Source organism: Ptychodera flava, chromosome 11 (genome assembly GCF_041260155.1).
Source record: "Ptychodera flava strain L36383 chromosome 11, AS_Pfla_20210202, whole genome shotgun sequence".
NCBI lineage: Eukaryota > Metazoa > Hemichordata > Enteropneusta > Ptychoderidae > Ptychodera > Ptychodera flava.
Window position 1 is genome coordinate 12,429,857 of NC_091938.1, and position 17,917 is coordinate 12,447,773.

The 17,917-nt window shown below is 37.6% G+C and overlaps 1 protein-coding gene across 11 annotated transcripts in view; it reads right to left on the minus strand.

Annotated features, from left to right (window-relative positions):
• Positions 1–3,976: 3,976 nt before the first annotated feature.
• Positions 3,977–17,917, minus strand: part of LOC139143521 (spermatogenesis-associated serine-rich protein 2-like) — a 66,371-nt gene continuing 52,430 nt past the window's right edge. For 5 of the 11 annotated variants that reach the window (XM_070713931.1, XM_070713928.1, XM_070713923.1 and 2 more), the window contains exons 3-12: positions 17,302–17,413; positions 16,126–16,178; positions 15,380–15,632; positions 14,230–14,598; positions 10,788–10,923; positions 10,320–10,378; positions 9,966–10,075; positions 9,584–9,664; positions 9,014–9,274; positions 3,977–8,700 (exon numbers count right to left, since the gene is read on the minus strand). In XM_070713931.1, coding sequence (XP_070570032.1) covers positions 7,834–8,700; positions 9,014–9,274; positions 9,584–9,664; positions 9,966–10,075; positions 10,320–10,378; positions 10,788–10,923; positions 14,230–14,598; positions 15,380–15,632; positions 16,126–16,178; positions 17,302–17,413 — 2,301 coding nt within the window. In that variant the 3' untranslated portion in view covers positions 3,977–7,833. The remainder of the gene's footprint in view (positions 8,701–9,013; positions 9,275–9,583; positions 9,665–9,965; positions 10,076–10,319; positions 10,379–10,787; positions 10,924–14,229; positions 14,599–15,379; positions 15,633–16,125; positions 16,179–17,301; positions 17,414–17,917) is intronic. The other 6 variants (XM_070713929.1, XM_070713924.1, XM_070713933.1 and 3 more) reach the window with 3 other exon arrangements.

The window sequence follows — 17,917 nt, forward strand, 5'->3', positions numbered from 1 at the left end:
ACTATAAGAAACTACGAACGTGTATTTTCCAGTATAAAACTAGCTATATCTGTTCATATACAGATGTTTAATAACTGATATAGATATACTTGATTAGCATGGGTTGTTTACAAGTGCACATGTGAACAAGAGATTTGATTTTGGAATTTCTGTCAAAATGTTGATCCACTATACATGGGAGTCTATGACAAAACTATACATGGGAGTCTATGACAACACTGTCAAAAAATTTTCAGAATTAAAAATTTGCACTATTTGTGCTTATATGGACCCTCAATAATTGACATAATTGTGCTTGATTAGAAGAGGGTGGTAAAATGTGCATCTGTGTACAATAACTTTGTTTTTGGAATTTCGCATAAAATGTTGATCCACTATACATGGGAGTCTATGACAAAACTGTAAAAAAAAATTTTCAGAATTAAAAATATGCACTATTTGTGTATATATGACCCTGAATAATTGACATAATTGTGCTTGATTAGAAGAGGGTGGTAACACGTGCATCTGTGTACAATAACTTTGTTTTTGGAATTTTGCATGAAATGTGGATCCATTATACATTGTAGTCTATGAAGAAACTATAAATAATTTTTTTTAAATACAAAACTTGGCAAATCTGTGTATTTATGTATGCTTGATTATTGATATTTATGTTCTTGATTAGACTAGAGTGGTTACAAGTCCATGTGTGTGCAAGAAATTTGATTTTGGAATTTCACCGAAATGTTGATTCACTATACATGGCAGTCTATGGTGAAACCCTATGAATAATTTTTTTCCAATACAAAAATAGATAATCTGTGCATTTATGTACACTGAATTATTGGTACTAATGTTCATGATTAGACTAGAGTAGTTTCAAGTCAATGGGTGTGCAAGAAATTTGATTTTGGCATATCACTTAAATGTCGATTCACTATACATGGCAGTCTATGATGAAACTATGAATAATTTTTTTCCAATAAAAAAATAGGAAAATCTGTGCATTTATGTACACTGAATTATTGGTACTAATGTTCATGATTAGACTAGAGTAGTTTCAAGTCAATGGGTGTGCAAGAAATTTGATTTTGGCATATCACTTGAATGTCGATTCACTATACATGGCAGTCTATAATGAAACTATGAATAATTTTTTTCCAATACAAAACTTGGTAAACCTGTGCATTTATGTACACCTAATTATTAGTATTAATATTCATGATTAGACTAGAGTGGTTTCAAAATGGTAATGGCAGAAAATGAAAGTGCCAGGAGGTTTTTTTTTTTTTCAGTATTCCATAACATGCACATGCAATTTCAGCTTTGATGCATGAAAAAAGGTGACCCTCCCCCATAGGCTTGCACAAAATTTCATGACCCTTCAAAAGCTTGCATGAAAAATGGCGACCTACCCCCAAAAAACACAGCATGTTCTCCCCCCTATAATTTCTGTCCAGTCCCTTAATCCTATCGCCCCGCCAGGCTTTGATAAGATCCTATCGTCTTTTAGGTTTCGTTGACCTCATGCACAGGGGATTTAGGGAGTTGACAGTAAAATATATTAATTTCAAATAAACAAACGTTTCACTCTTACAATTTGAATTTCAACTAAGATATCTTATTCAGTAATGTTTTATGGGATCCGAAATAGAACGTGTGGTAGGATAAACTATTTCACTAGTATGCAGACATCTTCATTAGAACTTCCTATTGTTGAGTACATTCATTATTTTCTGTGTTTTGTGTGTAATATGTAATATCTGTTGTCCGTCCTTATCACTTGTATTGCCAAACTGCTTCAAATATAAGTTAAAAAGGTAGGTGGTGGTGGTGGAAAACAATGAATTGAGAGAGAGACTGATAGATAGATAGATAGATAGATAGATAGATAGATAGATAGATAGATAGATAGATAGATAGATAGATAGACAGGTAGGTAGGTAGGTAGGTAGTTAGGTAGGTAGGTAGGTAGGTAGGTAGGTAGGTAGATAGACAGCTAGATAGATTCGTCTTTTCATAAATCCAGTTCTAAGACTTTAAAAATATGACAGAGATTAATAAGGAAATAAAACTACCCGGAACGTTTTGTTGTGCGCTGGTATACATAGTCGGCCCAGCTTCGATAATTTGATTCACGCTCTGTTAAGTGTCTGTCTTGTAGCTCCTCTCTGTGCCATACTCCTCCTCACTCCCCTCCCCCCGTGACGGAACTTGTCCTACTATATGACCCTGTTCTGTTACGCACATTACAAAAGTTTATTACAAAGTGTGGTTGAATATTGACAAGATTTGAAAACAGACACGTCACCGTAATTGACATTCATCTGCACTGACAATTTTTATTTATGGTTTTCCAGATACAGTCCATAAGCGTGAATAGTCCGAGAAAAATTATATTGATATTAAAATTATGACATACGAATGTTATAATGAAATGATCGGTTGGAGGAAATTTATTTTCAAAATATAGAGGGGCAGTTTGGAACAGGCTTTATTTTCCCCTCTAAATCCTTAATTTGGTTCAAAATACTTCAGAGTAGTATGTGTACATGTAAAACTGCCCCTAGTTACAATTTCTTAGATCTTCTGGTTGCAAGCCGAAGTACGATGCGTAGTTATGGAAACCCTGTTGCTTACGTCACACACAGTCACAGGCAGTTCATGTACTATTCCAAGTAATCATTACAAGTGCAAACAGTGCACTAGGGAGAATGTGTTCTTTGGGCTGCCATAAAAAACGTTCTCGAAAATAAATCTTTATAATACTGTTTAGCAGCTCAATTTGACAGTGATGAGAGATTTGTATGTATTTCCTTACAATCCAAATATGAAACGGTAGCTGTTAAGACTATCATGAAGAACTGTCCAATCGCAAAGTTTGTAATTTTACAGTTATGGTAATTTTTAAGTGTCAAGTTATCGATTGAATGTGACAGGAAAGAAGTAAAGCCCACGTTTTTTTAATCCATAAATATCAAAATGGATGAAATACATTATTGTCTATACCGAAATATCTAGCTCGTTATTGGTAGTTTATATCTGGAAAATGCTGAATTTGGCTCTACTTGGGTGGCAAATTGCAGAAATAACCAATGTTTGTTATCGACGGCGTCGATTAGAGTCGTAAGTAGTCAATAAAGTCAAGTTCTTTCGACAGTAAGCTTATGTCATTTGGCGACTTTCAAACTCAGTCTCTGTGTTTCGGAAAGAAACTGTGATACATTTTGGAAAGCAGAACGTACGTAGGTTTGTATTATCCTATACATGTCTTAAACAGAACAGGTTATAAACTTGCTTCTTATGGTATATGGTATATTTGGGAAAAAGTGTTGTACACGTCTCGTTATGACTCACTTTAATAGGTGGCAAAATTTTACTATTTAAGGTACCGAGAAAAATCGGGAGACTCCCGTAAATCATTTATTCACGGTTATCTGTAGACGTACTCTCACCTGCAGGTAAATTTTTCTTCGAAAACACGTCTTGGGAGTTTTATAATAAAAATAGGATTGAATCACTTACTTTTAAAGAGGAACATGCTTAATCCTAACCCAAATAAACCACATATAATTATCATGTATTTTGCACAGACTTGGTACCATCATGATGAAAAGCGCCATATTATAAAGGGTGGTATATTTTGGGTGTTCTTTTGTTTTTCCGAGACTGGTTTGAAAGGAGGATTTTGCTTTTGCAGCAAGGGATAACCTTGTGCCTTGCTCGAACCTTCAATGAAGCTCGGTCTGTTGTCGAGCCTTTGCATTTGTCATATAATCTTTTCACTTCAACTTTCATAATTTTTTTCATTTCCACTGGGTGAATGTTTTTTGTTTTATTTCTTAGATTGTTTAGGTGTGATAGTTCCTTTCTCAGCTTAGCTTTCTTTCTCCACATTTCTGAGCAATTTCCCTCTCCCAGGATGTGATGGTCTTTCCCTGTTCATGAACAAAATTTCACTTCGTGTAAATAAATCAACACACAACAACAAAAGTTTTGCAGATCAAGAGTTCAACATTTATTGGGGAAAAATCTGTCAAAATATCACTTTCCCGACATTGAGAAAGTGTTAAAAAAATTAATGTTTTTTTCAACTAAGTTTCTTCATGTCTAATGTCATGTACATGAAACCATTCTTTGGACATGAACAGTACGGTAAATATAGGATTAGTAAATGTGGTTAACAATTTTGAAAAAAGGAAAGGAAAATATTACACTGAAATAGCTTGCCTACAAAATTTTTCCCATCAACCACTGCCACTGTCCCCTAAAATTTGCATACTGATAATGGTCATTTTGTGACCCCTAATTTGCATACTGACCTGACTCCATATATGTACCTTTAATTTGCATACTGACCCTTGGCTTCTATTAACTAATTTGCATAATGTCGATATTTGTTTGTAACATAGGTTTTGATAGGGGCAATGTGGGCCATTCCACTCATCCTAACAACGATTAAGAAGTTACGTGTGACCATAAAACTGATGACAGAGAATAATTAGTGGGTAGAAATGTAGGGTAGTTCAATATTGCACGTGGCCAATCAAATCAAAGGGCTCAGGTCACTGTGATTTGTGCTGAACATTCTGATTGGTTACAGCATCCAGGGGAGAAGAGAAAAAGTTGAGCATTGAAAAATTACAGGACTGCACTGAAAGTCAATTACAAATGACAACAGATTCTGTGGAATCAACAAAAGAGCAATGATTAAAGAAAAAAGAAAATAAAAAACAATTGACAAAGCTTGCATATTGCTTCAATGTACTGGTATTGTACTAAAATAACAAATGTATGGCTGTGAATTTTTGTTCATATGAACAGATCTATTGAGTCTGCTGTAGCTAGAAATTCAAATATTAGATATATTGACCTGTATGGCTGGAAATTTAAATATTACATATATTGACCTGTGAGGCTGAAACTTATTGACCTGATACACACTATATTGCATATGGCCCACAAGAATAACTGCTGACCATCACACAAACTCATACAACTGAATAATTGTTTTAAATATATCCAAGACTGGAATATACAGCGATAATAAACAGTGAGGGTGACCAATGTCAAGAGTTTTCTATTAAAACTATCTGAATCCTTTCACCACCAGATTTTGGAATAATCCCACTGACTATGACAGCAAAACGGACCTCTACATTAGGAAACTAGGGGTGAAAGGATTCAGATGTATGGGTTGCTATCACTTCACTGCATCGCTAATTGTATAGTGAGATTTTAAGCATTTCATTGCTTGTATCACATCCTTGGCAGTTCAATTGTATTTTGCTACCTAACTCAGCTGGCAGCTTGTATTTTGCTGCCTAACTCTGCTTGGCAGCTCAATTGTGTTTTGCCGCCTAACTCTGCATCACTCTCTCTGCATGCTGATTATACACAACTGATTACCAAGTAAAATACATGAGGTGAGGTATTTTTGAAATAAAATTGCTACATACTGAGGTATCGGGTGTGTTTGAGACAGCCCCCTACCATACCATAGTACGTTACATCATTAACGTTTGCACACTGTTCACATTCTATCTCTATATTCTTGTCTACTCACTTCTGAGGGACCAATTGACTGTACATCAAGAGTGACATTACTACAACACAAATATGAGACATTTTGCGAACTTCATGTGGCTGGAATTAGCTTCTGTCGAGTTCAAACACCTAGTACGTTAAATTCTACAAGCATCGACGTTTTATTCAAGGCACTATTGTGATTCTTGATTGGACATAATGAAGTGTCTATGGTAACAGGGTTGTGATTGAATGGTTCATTTTAAAAAGTCACACTTCAAAACAGGGATGAACCAATGGGACAATTACAAACCAGAACAGTGCAATATATAGATTTTACTGTAATATTTGTGCACCTGGACGGGAATTTGTATGATGAGATTCTGTGATTTGCATATTACACCTGGTGTGTGTTACATAATACAATTTACATTCAATGAAACTTCTTGGTTACAGCGACTGAAATGATAATGTTCTGACTCTACAAACATCCGGATGACTTTCAATAAAATAGAATAAAATTTAAGTGATATTTTTATTTCCCCTACTGTAAATTACGACGATGATAAACCAGAGCAAACTCTGACTTGCAAATTTGAGTATCAGCCTCTGATTTCAATTTAAGTTAGTGAGTAAACTGGGTGTTGATAACCAATCAAAATGCTCATGGTTATCAGAATAGAATTAAATATGAACACGAGAAGACTATTGGTCAATTCAAATTTGACTACCCAATCAAATCACAGGCCACTTGACAGAAGGTGTTATGACAAAAAATGTACAATAAAACCAAAAATCAAAAATAAATCATCAGGATCTGGTCTAAGATAGCAACTACAAATTAAAAATGATAAACAAATGTTTAATTCTGACATTTAAGATAAAAATGAAAGAATGTAATTAATATCCCTGCAGCACAGGTCGATGAGAACTTCAACATAATCTAACATAATGTTGTTTTGAAGAAAGGACACCAGTCATGTTATACTGATATCACATCAACATGGGGGGCAACTACAATGACTGTTGAAAGAAAACTTAAAAGGAAAAATTTCAAGTCTACATAAAAGAGCCTATTTTGACTGTCAAAATAATACGATAAAAGCTGATCATCATGTCAGCATGTTACAAAAGTTCAAACATCATGAGTGTGGTTTCTTCCATCAAATTATTAATGTTGTTATGAATTGGTGAAACTGGTGATAAGAAAGTCAAGGCGCTAGAAGTGTCTTTGTACAATCAATCTTGGACTCATAGGTTTAGAATTTCCCTATCCACCCCAGGCTCAGCAAAGTTGTTAAATATAGTTTTACGGTACTTGATTTGTTTCTCTCCTCAACCCCTCAGCTGCCACACTTTGGTTTTCACACCTTTCACAAGTAAGTTCATTGGTCAAATCCTAGAGCATCCAAAGGGGATGGGTGAGCCCATTTCAAGGTACATAGGGGTGTGAAAGGCCAAATGCTGTAATTTTCAATGACAGACTGGCATGTTACTGTAATGTAACACTGGCAGACAGGGTTGGAGGAGTATTATTTTCATACTTTTGTCTCTCATCATTAGAGTCTACAAAACTTACTTCAGTATGATACACACATGCCTTGCCGAGGCACAAATATGGTTATTACTAACTACTTTTCGAACCCCCTTTGACCCAAGTTTGACATTTTTCAAATCACAAACTACGCTAACATAGAAAGCTGCTGCATTTTCATATTTCTCTAAATTATACATTCTGAAATGTCAAAAAAAATATTCTGCCTCAAAGATTTCATTTGATAGAAAATTTCAATATCATTCATTATGTTTGGATTTCACCGTCAGTCGTCCCGAGGATGACTTAGGCAATGAAATAATTCAACTACAACATACACTTCTCCAGGTATGAAAAAAGGTCGATAGACTATATTGCAATTCACTTGCATAGCAAATTTGGTTGCTTGTTAAAGTTTCTACATCAGAAAAATAGAGCAAAAATCTGTTTTTTATTTCTTTATATATTGAAGGGTGTGGTCAAATTTTTTAGTCTGTGATACTGAGGTAAATACTGTTTGCCCTGATCTCATTATTCAGTTTTGAACAAAGCAGACCAAAGTCAAATATTTTCAAAGGTAATTCTAACAAAAGTTAGAGAAAAATTTATACTTTTAAATTCACGTCGGCATTTTTTTGGTTTTGTTTGCAAGTTTTGTATTTTTTATAACATAGACAGGTGTGAAATTTGACGACATCTCTTGGTTTTTGTATCTTTAAGTAATTTGTTGCATGTCCATGGGTGAGAACTAGACCGAAGTTCATTTTAATTTTCTTCTTTTTTTGTCTGTGTTACTGTATACTGGCAGTATTATCCTCTTCGATACCGTTGACTGCTTCTGTTGTCTTGTTCTGTCTTGGACCGCGCTGGCGTGGCTTACGTTGAGGCAAGGCATCGCCGTCGTTGACAGAAATCTTCTCGTTTCTGTTTTCATCCCTGGTGGGTGATCCGCCGTTCATGGTGATGTCCCCATTGACCTTTGGGCAGCCTTTATCCTCTGACTCAACAACAGCTTTTGTTTCACTCTGAGATTTGTGTTGTTCTTTTTTGTCAGAGTTCTGCTCACCCTTCACATCATTGTGTATAAGATTTGCATTTTTGATTTGATCATCACCAGTTTTTCCTTTTCCTTCGTCTTTCCCTCCTTTGTTTCCGTCACCCTTGGCCAAATCTTCCTTTCCTGACTGTTTTTGTTCCAAAGTTCTTTTGTTCTCCCCCTGATTCTCTGCGTTTTCCCTATTCTGTCTATATCTATTGTAATTGTTCCTTTGACCTTGTCTGTTTGACCTCTGACCCCTGTTGTCCTGCATGCGACGCTGGTATCCCTGACGACCAGATGAGGACCTCTGAGGTGAGTTTGGAGGGGAGTTGGCGGTAGAGTTGCTCTTCTGAGTGGACTGAGTGGCATCATCCGCTGGGTTGACACTTTGGCTAGTACTTTCTTTCGGCTCAACGCTCTCATTAGCATTTTGTTGATCTCGGTTTCGCTTGAAATTCTCCCGGCGTCTGGCACTTCGGCTCTTTGATGGACTACCAGGCGGTTGTTGGGTGGCGCTTCCCTGGCTTTGATTCTGATTCCTTTTAGCACTTCCCTCGCGCGGGTATCTGTTTTGTCTTCCTGGCCTTCTGCCCTGTGCCTTGTCCCTAGGAAATTGACCCTGAAGCGAGAAATTAACTTTTCAGTTTTACTGTTTTGCTCCACCGAGGTACAACTTTGCATTGCACATGACATAACTGAAATAAACTTTTTCCATAAAAATGTACGGCACATAAATTTGCTGCAGGTTTGCATATATCCGTACATGGTGAAAACGTAAGCAAACTGAATGTACGAAATGCTGCAAATTTTTGGGAAGCCCTCGGATGATTCTTTTTTTGTTAATCTAGATTGGCGATATTTCAACGCATAAAACAGCCTACACGTGAAAACTACCATGAGGATGGTACTACACATGGGGTGTGGCTACTAACCTGTTGAAAGTTCAGAGATTTTTGCAGTTTAGCTGCCAGCTCAGCTACTTCAGATGCAGATATGTCAGCTGACTTGTCGTCCACCTCCTCCTCCTCCTGCTTCTTGAAGAGACCTGTAGAGGGCGCTGTTGGGGTGGTTGGCGTCGGCAGAGGGGTGATGTCTTCATGGCTAACTATGCTACTTGTGACAGATGATACGGAGGGCCGTCTCTGCCCGTAATGACTTTTTACAGGAACCACTTCACCAAAGTCTCTAATTGCCTGAAAAGGAATGGGCAAAAAAGGTTAACAACTTAGTACTAGTGATCCATGTCCGAATTTGCTGTTTCTCTCTCCCCTTCTCTGAAACACGCACACGCACACACACACACACACACACACACACACACACACACACACACACACACACACTCTCTCTAACATAAAATGAAGATTGACAGGTAGACAAGTAACACATGCGCACAGTAACACATCCACATATCAACATACATGACAGAACACAGAACACTTTCACTTATACAATTCCCTATTCATTACAGGGCATTCTTGACATGCATGTGTTCAACTTACCTGTATAAGAGTTTCATCTTGCCATTGAAAGCGGATTGTTTTCCCAATCTCTTCATCAACTTTTCTATCGCCAATAAAATGCTATAAAAAGCAAAATTTGTGTCAAACGTTGATTATACTAGCTGAAATCTAAGAGAGACTAAATAATATGCTAAAATGAAAGACTATGTGTAAAGTAAGCTGCCCAGAGTAAATACTGCCCTCTACACGCAAGAAAAATAAAAACCTTTGTTTTTGTTTGACATCTGTGATCTTTCTCATCTCTGTCAACAGGGAGATAATCTTGGGTTCTTGAGTTTGATTATTTTGGAAGAAAAGTAAAGCATAGGACTGTACACAATGCAGAGGTGATAATACAATGGTGCAGGGTTATGCTAGTTACCTTGATTTCAGCTTTAAGGTCAGCTATTTCAGTGTCTTTCATGGAATGGGCACGGTCTGTCATCATCTTCAGCTCGGCTCCTTTCTTCTGCCTGTCTTCAAGCAATTTATCTAGCATGGAAAGAGCAGAGAAAATTAAGATGCTGAACAAAGAAAATGGGAAAAAGGCCCTGATCAGTAGAACAGGGATCCTTAGCAAAATCACTGTCTTGAAAGTAAAAACGTTAACGTTAACACTTTCTGATTGCACTCAAGCTATTAGTCAAGCTATAACCCATACAACTTTCTGATGAAGTTGGATTTTCGTTCATGAAAATGAGGATGAAAGGTTTTGGATCAATGGAAATGCACTCACTTCCTTCAACTTTGACAGCATTTAGTGCTCTTGTCAACTCCTCTTCTCTTTCTTCAAGGCTGAAAAACAAAAATTATGAAGTGACATGCAGACCAGTGATGTTCATCTACCATAAAGCCTGGACAACTCCATGAAATAATTGCAGCTCACTGTCAGGCCACAGACAACTGCTAAATTTTCTTAAATTACTAAATAAGTTTCTGTCCACAGAACTTACAGAACTATCAGAAGTAGTGATATTGTCAAACCAACACAGCAACGGAAATTCTGATTCTCTTCATAGGTGTATCCATTGAAGACTTTTAACATTGTTTCTTGTGATCTCGTATCAGATGGGACTTACATCCCATGAGCAATTTCGTCAAAACCAGAAAAAAATTATGGCACAAAAATATTGTGTAACAACTTATATGAGTGATTTTAAAATGTATTTTCATTGGCTGGGGAAAGGTGAATTTTGGTACTCACTGTTTGTGCATTTCCTCAATGGATTTCTTGAGTCTCTTACCAGCTTTCTCATATTCCTCATTGAGTAGGTTCTTGTATCGTGTCAGCGGTACTGTGGTTCTTTGCAGATCTTTCACAGATCTTTCTAATACTGCAACTGTTGTGAAAAGTGTAAAGCGAAACGGAAAATAAGATATTTTGTGTTGATATAGTAGAAATGTTCTGGGCTTGTGCCTGGCTGTATGGATTTCTGTTACATCCTAAGAGGATTCTGAGATAGCCTCAGGGTTTTTTTTGTTGTTGGCTGCAAGACTGTGTGTCTTGATTTTACATGTAATGGCCCAGTGCCAGTCATATTATGGCTCAAGGGCATGTGAAGTGAGAGGTGGCTAAGGTTAAAACTAATGCAGGGTGCTGGCAGGCAGACGTGTTGCATCATGAAAGATTCCGTTGCTTTGAACAGTACGGATGGACAGCTGACATCAGCAAACAGACAAAGGCACATGGAGACAGACACACACAGACATATGACAGACAAATGGACAGACATACTGAGATACAGACATAATCATATACTGAGATACATAGTCAAATACTGAGATACAGACAGTCACATTTGTTTTTGTCCGTACCACTGGCTATCTTCTGACCATCACCAGATTACCCCTCAAGGTAGTTAACTCTCCTGCAGATAGTTTGTCATGCATCCACTCAGTCAAAATATCAATTTCAGCTTTCAAAAGCTTTACACTTGCATGATATAGTGTTTGCTTGTTAATTCTGAGTGAATCACATCTTTTTTGCAAGCATGCACACAAGCCTCGGTAACTTACAAAGTTAGCAACACTGCAGATAGAATATAGAGTGAGGAAATTTCTCTATGAAGTCAGACCAATTGGCAAAGTCGCTATGCAAACATTATCAGACACAGTTTCAGGGCATAGTAAGGTCAGTAGGGCCAACAGCAACTACTCACAGTGGTTTATTTTCATAGAAAACATGCAAAGGATACTCTTTGTTCTTAGCTGCAATTCACTTAGGGGGTCACTGATCATAAAAAGTGATAATAACTCCTTCCTTTAGGTGCAAAGTCCATCGCTCAGATTCTTCACAGAGTCAACTTTGCAAAATTTGACTTCATGGGTGTACCTTCCTTCACTAATTTTATGCATGAAGATTAACTAATTTGGGTCTGGAGTACATGCTATGCCAGCTCTAACAAATGAAGAGTATTTACTTTATACAGTCTAATCAGTATTTTTGATAATTTGTGACAAATTGTGTCCAATTTTATCATTAGAATTGTTCTCCTTCAAAAGTCATCACTAAACAAGCAAGCGCTCACTACTGATATCAACATCATGAGATTTTAAATGTAAAAATGTGTCAATAAATTTATTTGGCATTGTATTGATTGCCAGCTAGTAGCATGTTTTTTTTGTATTCCGTTTAGATTAAATCTATGGTATATATGTGATATTCTACATATGTTTACTTGTGTTACTTGTGTTTTACATCGGCTATACTTTTTTATTGCAATTTTTTATTTTCAGAAAGCAATTGAGGTGTGGCCCCTCAAACCCTATTAAATGAAGGGAGTACTTTTTTCTAATGTTGGTTTCAAACTGATGGACCCCTCATTTCAAGATGCTTTTTCAATATGGATGTGGTTTCAACCTGCTGTTTTGCTAGATGTGGTTCAAACTTCATCAGGGGAACTTGGGTGAAGGGGGTTGGATGTGGTCTCTGACACTGATGGTTACATGACACTCTAATTTGACTTGAATTTTGTATTTTCTTGTAGGTCTATACGCCATGGAAACTAATGGAAAACAAGTCCCCATGAATCAGTGGTGTATATTCTGCATCACACCAAATCAAACACACAAAATCAATCTAAATTTGAGGACTTTCTTCCAAACAAAAGTCTAGTGGAAAAGAAAGCGACCATTGGGGATTTGTAAACCACTCAAGCATGAATAAGACACTTGTAGACATCTGTGAGACTGCAATACAGGAAAGCCATTCTGACATTTATACACAGTGTATAGTAAATTGGATTGGTCTAAAACTCAGCCTTGCGACAGTATGGACAAAGTATACAGTGTGGAGAATGTTCAAGTGAAGTACTCAGAATGGATGGTATTTCCTGTATACAACAGTCAGTAGAAAACATGTGAGAATAAGCTATACATGTGAATGGTCCGTGCGTGGATGGTCAGTGCATGGATGGTCAGTGCATGGATGGTCATTGTATGGATGGTCAGTGCATGGATGGTCAGTGCATGGATGGTCAGTGCATGGATGGAAAGCAGGGTAACAAATCCAGTGGTCTTAATAACACCAATTTTTACATCCCAGTCCGATAAACCTGTAACTTCACTGATCTTAAGGATGAGTGCTTAAGAAGCCAAGTGACTTTTTCAGAAGAAACAACACGGCCTGCAGGAACGGCAAATTTATCCCTATGCAGGTCACTGGGACAAACCAGGATGGATTTGTTCACACCTGAGAGAGCCAGCGAGTTGCTGTATCAACAAATGAGTATGATATTTTGTAGTGATTCAGTTTCACGCCGTTCAGGTCACATAAATGATTGCTGGACAGCGTGCAACTGACATAAATGGTTTATACACTCACTTGTTATTATCCCATTGGACAGTTAGTATGCGAAAGGTAACAGAGTAATAGAAGAGTTAACATGTTTAAGTCATAGGAAGAATGTCATGAATGGGTGTCTGTCATCACTAGGGTCTGTCTGAAGTGGGCTTTGTAAATTCATCATAAGTTGTTGACAAATTTCTACCGTAAACTTTGATCTAACGGACTGTTGATAGATGTCTAAAACTCCACTTTATTTTGATGGGTGGGAAATGAGACTGGACACCAGGGTTGAGCCCGATTGTCATGTGTGATCAAAGAGAACCGAACTGCAGAAATACATATGTGCACCATCTTTGCCACAACCATTTCGACTTGTGCATTCCTTGACCAGACTCTCACATTATTTTGCACATTTCCAAGAAAAATGAACATGCCAGGGACTTTTAGGCCTGTCTGTCTGATCTTTTTGACTCTGTGAACAAACGTTGACGATAAATTCATGTACATTCTGACAGCACGCATCAGGGGGCCTTCATGCAAATTCCCCACTTGAGGGCCGGGTCTCCCTTTCAAATTATCTGCAAAATGTACTGACTGAAAGAAAGAGAGAACACGGCAAGAGTGAAGATTAGTGGGCACAGGTGGTGTTTTGCATTAATCAATAGTGACCTAGGGGTTATTAAGGTTAGTCTCAGGGATAGAGACCATAGCTAGGGCTCCCCAAAACTCTCTTAATATGTATCAAAATGTCTGTATCCACTCGTCTTCACCTCATGCTGAGGAACAGAAATGTTCAACCAGAAGTTAATACAGAAAATGGGTTAGCAGCCATCTGCTGAAAATACGGTGAGTCACTCACTTGGCTTCTTTGGTTTATTCCTAGATTCCGGGTTAGAGACATTGCTTGATTCACTGGTAGTGCGATTCCTGCCAGACTGGTGATCCTTGCTCTCGGAGCTCTGACGCGACCTCCCGCCCTGACCTCTACCTCCTGAGTGGGTTTGGCCAGCATGTGTGGAAGTTGACGCCGAGGACGAAGACGGTACCTTGGCAGCCGCCGATTGGGATCTGCCTGATGATGGTTGATGTGTCGTCGTACGCGGCTGAGATGAAGGTTCTGGTTTATTTGATGACGCCGCCGCCGCGGTCCTCTTATCAGATGTTGAGGACTCTGTGACGTGGTCTACTTTATTTTGATTGGCTAGCTCAAGGGTGTTTGGTTTTTCTACTGGGAAAAAAGACACAGTTTCAGTAAGATGAAATATTCAAACACTTTTAGTCCATGCAAGCATAGGTCTTGGAGCGAGAGATCAGGGTTTATTATGATGCAAGCTGTACAACGAATGCACATTTCTTGGTATCAATCATAGTCTGACTCTGGTCCTCAAAAAGCATTGTAACAGCAACAGAATGAAATGGTCTCATTATCAGAGCAGTCTTAGGAATTAACCCTTTCACCGCAATGGTTTGACTGGATCTCATCAGTTTCCATGGTAAAGTCGGACCTCTACATAAGGAAACGGGGGTGAAAGGGTATATATCATTGTTTCTACTTAAAACTACTGATTACACACTCCAATATTTTCTGTATGCTGACAAATATGAGGACAGAAGTTACAACTTTTGACAGTTGATCAACCAAAATAAATACACTATTCATCAGTACAAAATGTGTATCATTTTGATTTTCAACAAACTGAACTTGGGAATGACATTCACTCGCCGATATATGAGACGACATTCACATACAAGAAGCTGGTATTAACACTCCTGCTACCAGCTTGTACTTCAACATGTCTGAAACATCACAATACAGAAGTTTCAGATGAAGAGACTCATTATAATTTACTCATGATAGGTTACATATAAAACACTTTTCTGTCCCTGTAACATTGACAGGACACATCATGGCAAAGTTACTTCAGAATTTTCATTCTGAAATGAAACCACAGAGGAAGCCCAAAGACTTGACTATGTATGATACCATCACTGCTCATCATACAACTTACTTTGTTCTATGGCTTCATTGATGTGATTGGACTGTGGTACACTTGATCCCTGTGAGGTTTCAGCAACTGCCTTGCTGTTTTGGGACGCCGATTCACCTGCAGCTTTCTGTTGTTGAGACACAGCTGGTTTGGTTCTTTGCTGTGACTGTGACGATTGCTGGTTCTGTTGCTGTGATTGCTGCTGCTGCTGCTGTTGTTGTTGTTGCTGCTGTTGCTGCTGTCCACCTTTCTTTTTGTTTTTCTTTTTATTGTTCTGCAAAGTGAAATTCAGTATGTATTATTGTTTTGTTATCTCCAGCATGACACTGTTAGATGCCTACTTATAGGATGAGGTACAGGATAAGCTTACTTGTGTCTATATTCAGTCACACTGGTGATTGTAAACTTCGACTCACAGGGAGGTTAAGGACTACAACAGCGTACTTGCTGATTCAAAGGCATTGCAAGACCTACATATTTAATACATGGGCCATTCACCTGCAATGTTGGACAAGTCAAGCTTAGTTCAAGTTCGTTGACATCAAGATACCTGTATGGCTGAACTGAATTCAGTCACGTTACAGGTGTTGTAGTCCTCAACTTTCTGTAGATGATGCACTTTGTCCAGTGTCACAAGACTGTCCTATGACCCCCTGCCATCCTCCCTGTATATTGCAAGACCTAGTCAAGTCTCTCGCAGCATATCAAATGCTAAAGGACAATATCAGCTATACCTGTCAGTGTGAAAATGACAGATGTAGACATACCTTTGTCTTCTTTCCTGTAAAATTCCATCCTTTAAGTATTTCTTCAGCACTATCTGTGTCAGGGAAAAGGAAAATATTATTTAGGGGGGGGGGTTATAAAAATATCCAATGCTTGATTAACTCAGTAATGACATTTGTTAATATGCAAAGTGTATTATTTAGCACTGTGTGAAGATGCAAATTTAAACGATAATGAATCATTGCCAATGGTAAATAGTCAATTGCCTAAAATTGTGCACCATGAAAGTGAACTTCAATTTTGTGTTTGCAACATAATTTCTTGACCATTCTTCAGCTAAACTGTTTTGACTGAAGTATGACTATTGCAGCAATCTCATTTTATTTACAAAATGTTAGTTTATTTTATTTGGGATGCTTAAAAATTACTTTTTACCCATCATTGTAGTATTGGAGCATCGTACAGAAGAATAGGCAATTCACTGGTGGTCACAAGAAAATAATTTTAATAAGGGGAACAAAATGATTTCATTTCTGCACATAACTGATGGTATCAGTACAATATGCTACAGTGTGAGTTGTTGTGGCCAGGTAGTTGTCCATTGAATGCTGGATTTAGGAGAATAAACATCGCAATAGGGAATAGAGCTTATCATTATAAAGTCACATAGTCGCTATCACAGCTGCCCTGTTATCTTTGTGGTTTGGTGTAACCATATTGATTATTGTGAAGGGATCGGATCCTGAAACTTTTGGTGGGATTGAACGGCACACACGTCATCTTTCTGTGGTTCATGGGCTTGTATGGGACAATATTTAGAATATGTAGAAGTTGGGAAAGAATTACTTGTTACTTGTGTGACAGTCATTAAGGAAACATTTATGCAATAACAAGTCACGCCTGTTTTTGCTATCATGGTTCAAGGCCCATACCACATGCATTATAAATGAAATCGCAAATTTTGGGCAAACTTCTTAAACAGAAATTGAGAAAACATTCATGAGATTTTGATGATAACTGCAATTTATGACACAAATTGTTGATTTTATAATATTCTGTATGTACAATGACATGACAAAACAAAATACAATAAACAAACATGCACACATTGTCACACGTGGAAGAAACACTACAGGACAAGTTCATGCAGTGTTGAAATCTTGACAGGTCAGTGAACAGTGGCTTTGCACAGCACGAAAGTCATTTTATGTACTTACTATCTTCGAGGAATGCTTGGATTGTTTTATCAACATCGTTATCAAAATGCTGCAAGACTAGGAGAATATCATCATTGCTGGAGTGATTGACAACCTCGCGTACTGCTGCAATCTGCAAGAGGAAAACAAAAACACAAACCAATATATTAATTCCTTCGCACTCTAATGATGATAATTCATCAGCAGCTGTTTGTTCATCTTATCCTCCATATCCTTCTAATTGAGACCCCTTATCTATATTTAATTCTCAGTTACCACCCATCCGGAGCTACACACTCATTATCTTTGCAGTAGTTATTTCTGGCTCCTATTCATTTTCATTCCACTCTCTCGGGAAAAGATATTCACCATAAGACTTGTATTTTGAAGAAATGTGTTTCAATACTGTATTTTTTTCTGTTTATAAATTGATTCTTTTATTCATTTTGTGCGTAATACTCTAAAGTGTTTCTAACGTGAAGTGTTTATGACGTGAGGTCTCTATTCCTCACATCAATAATCCTTCCAAAAATTGCAACCATCATAATTTGCGACCATAGTGTGCAATGCAAGTATAATTATTGTCATTGGGAATGTGAATGAATTGAATAAACTTGAATAATCTGAAAACAATTTT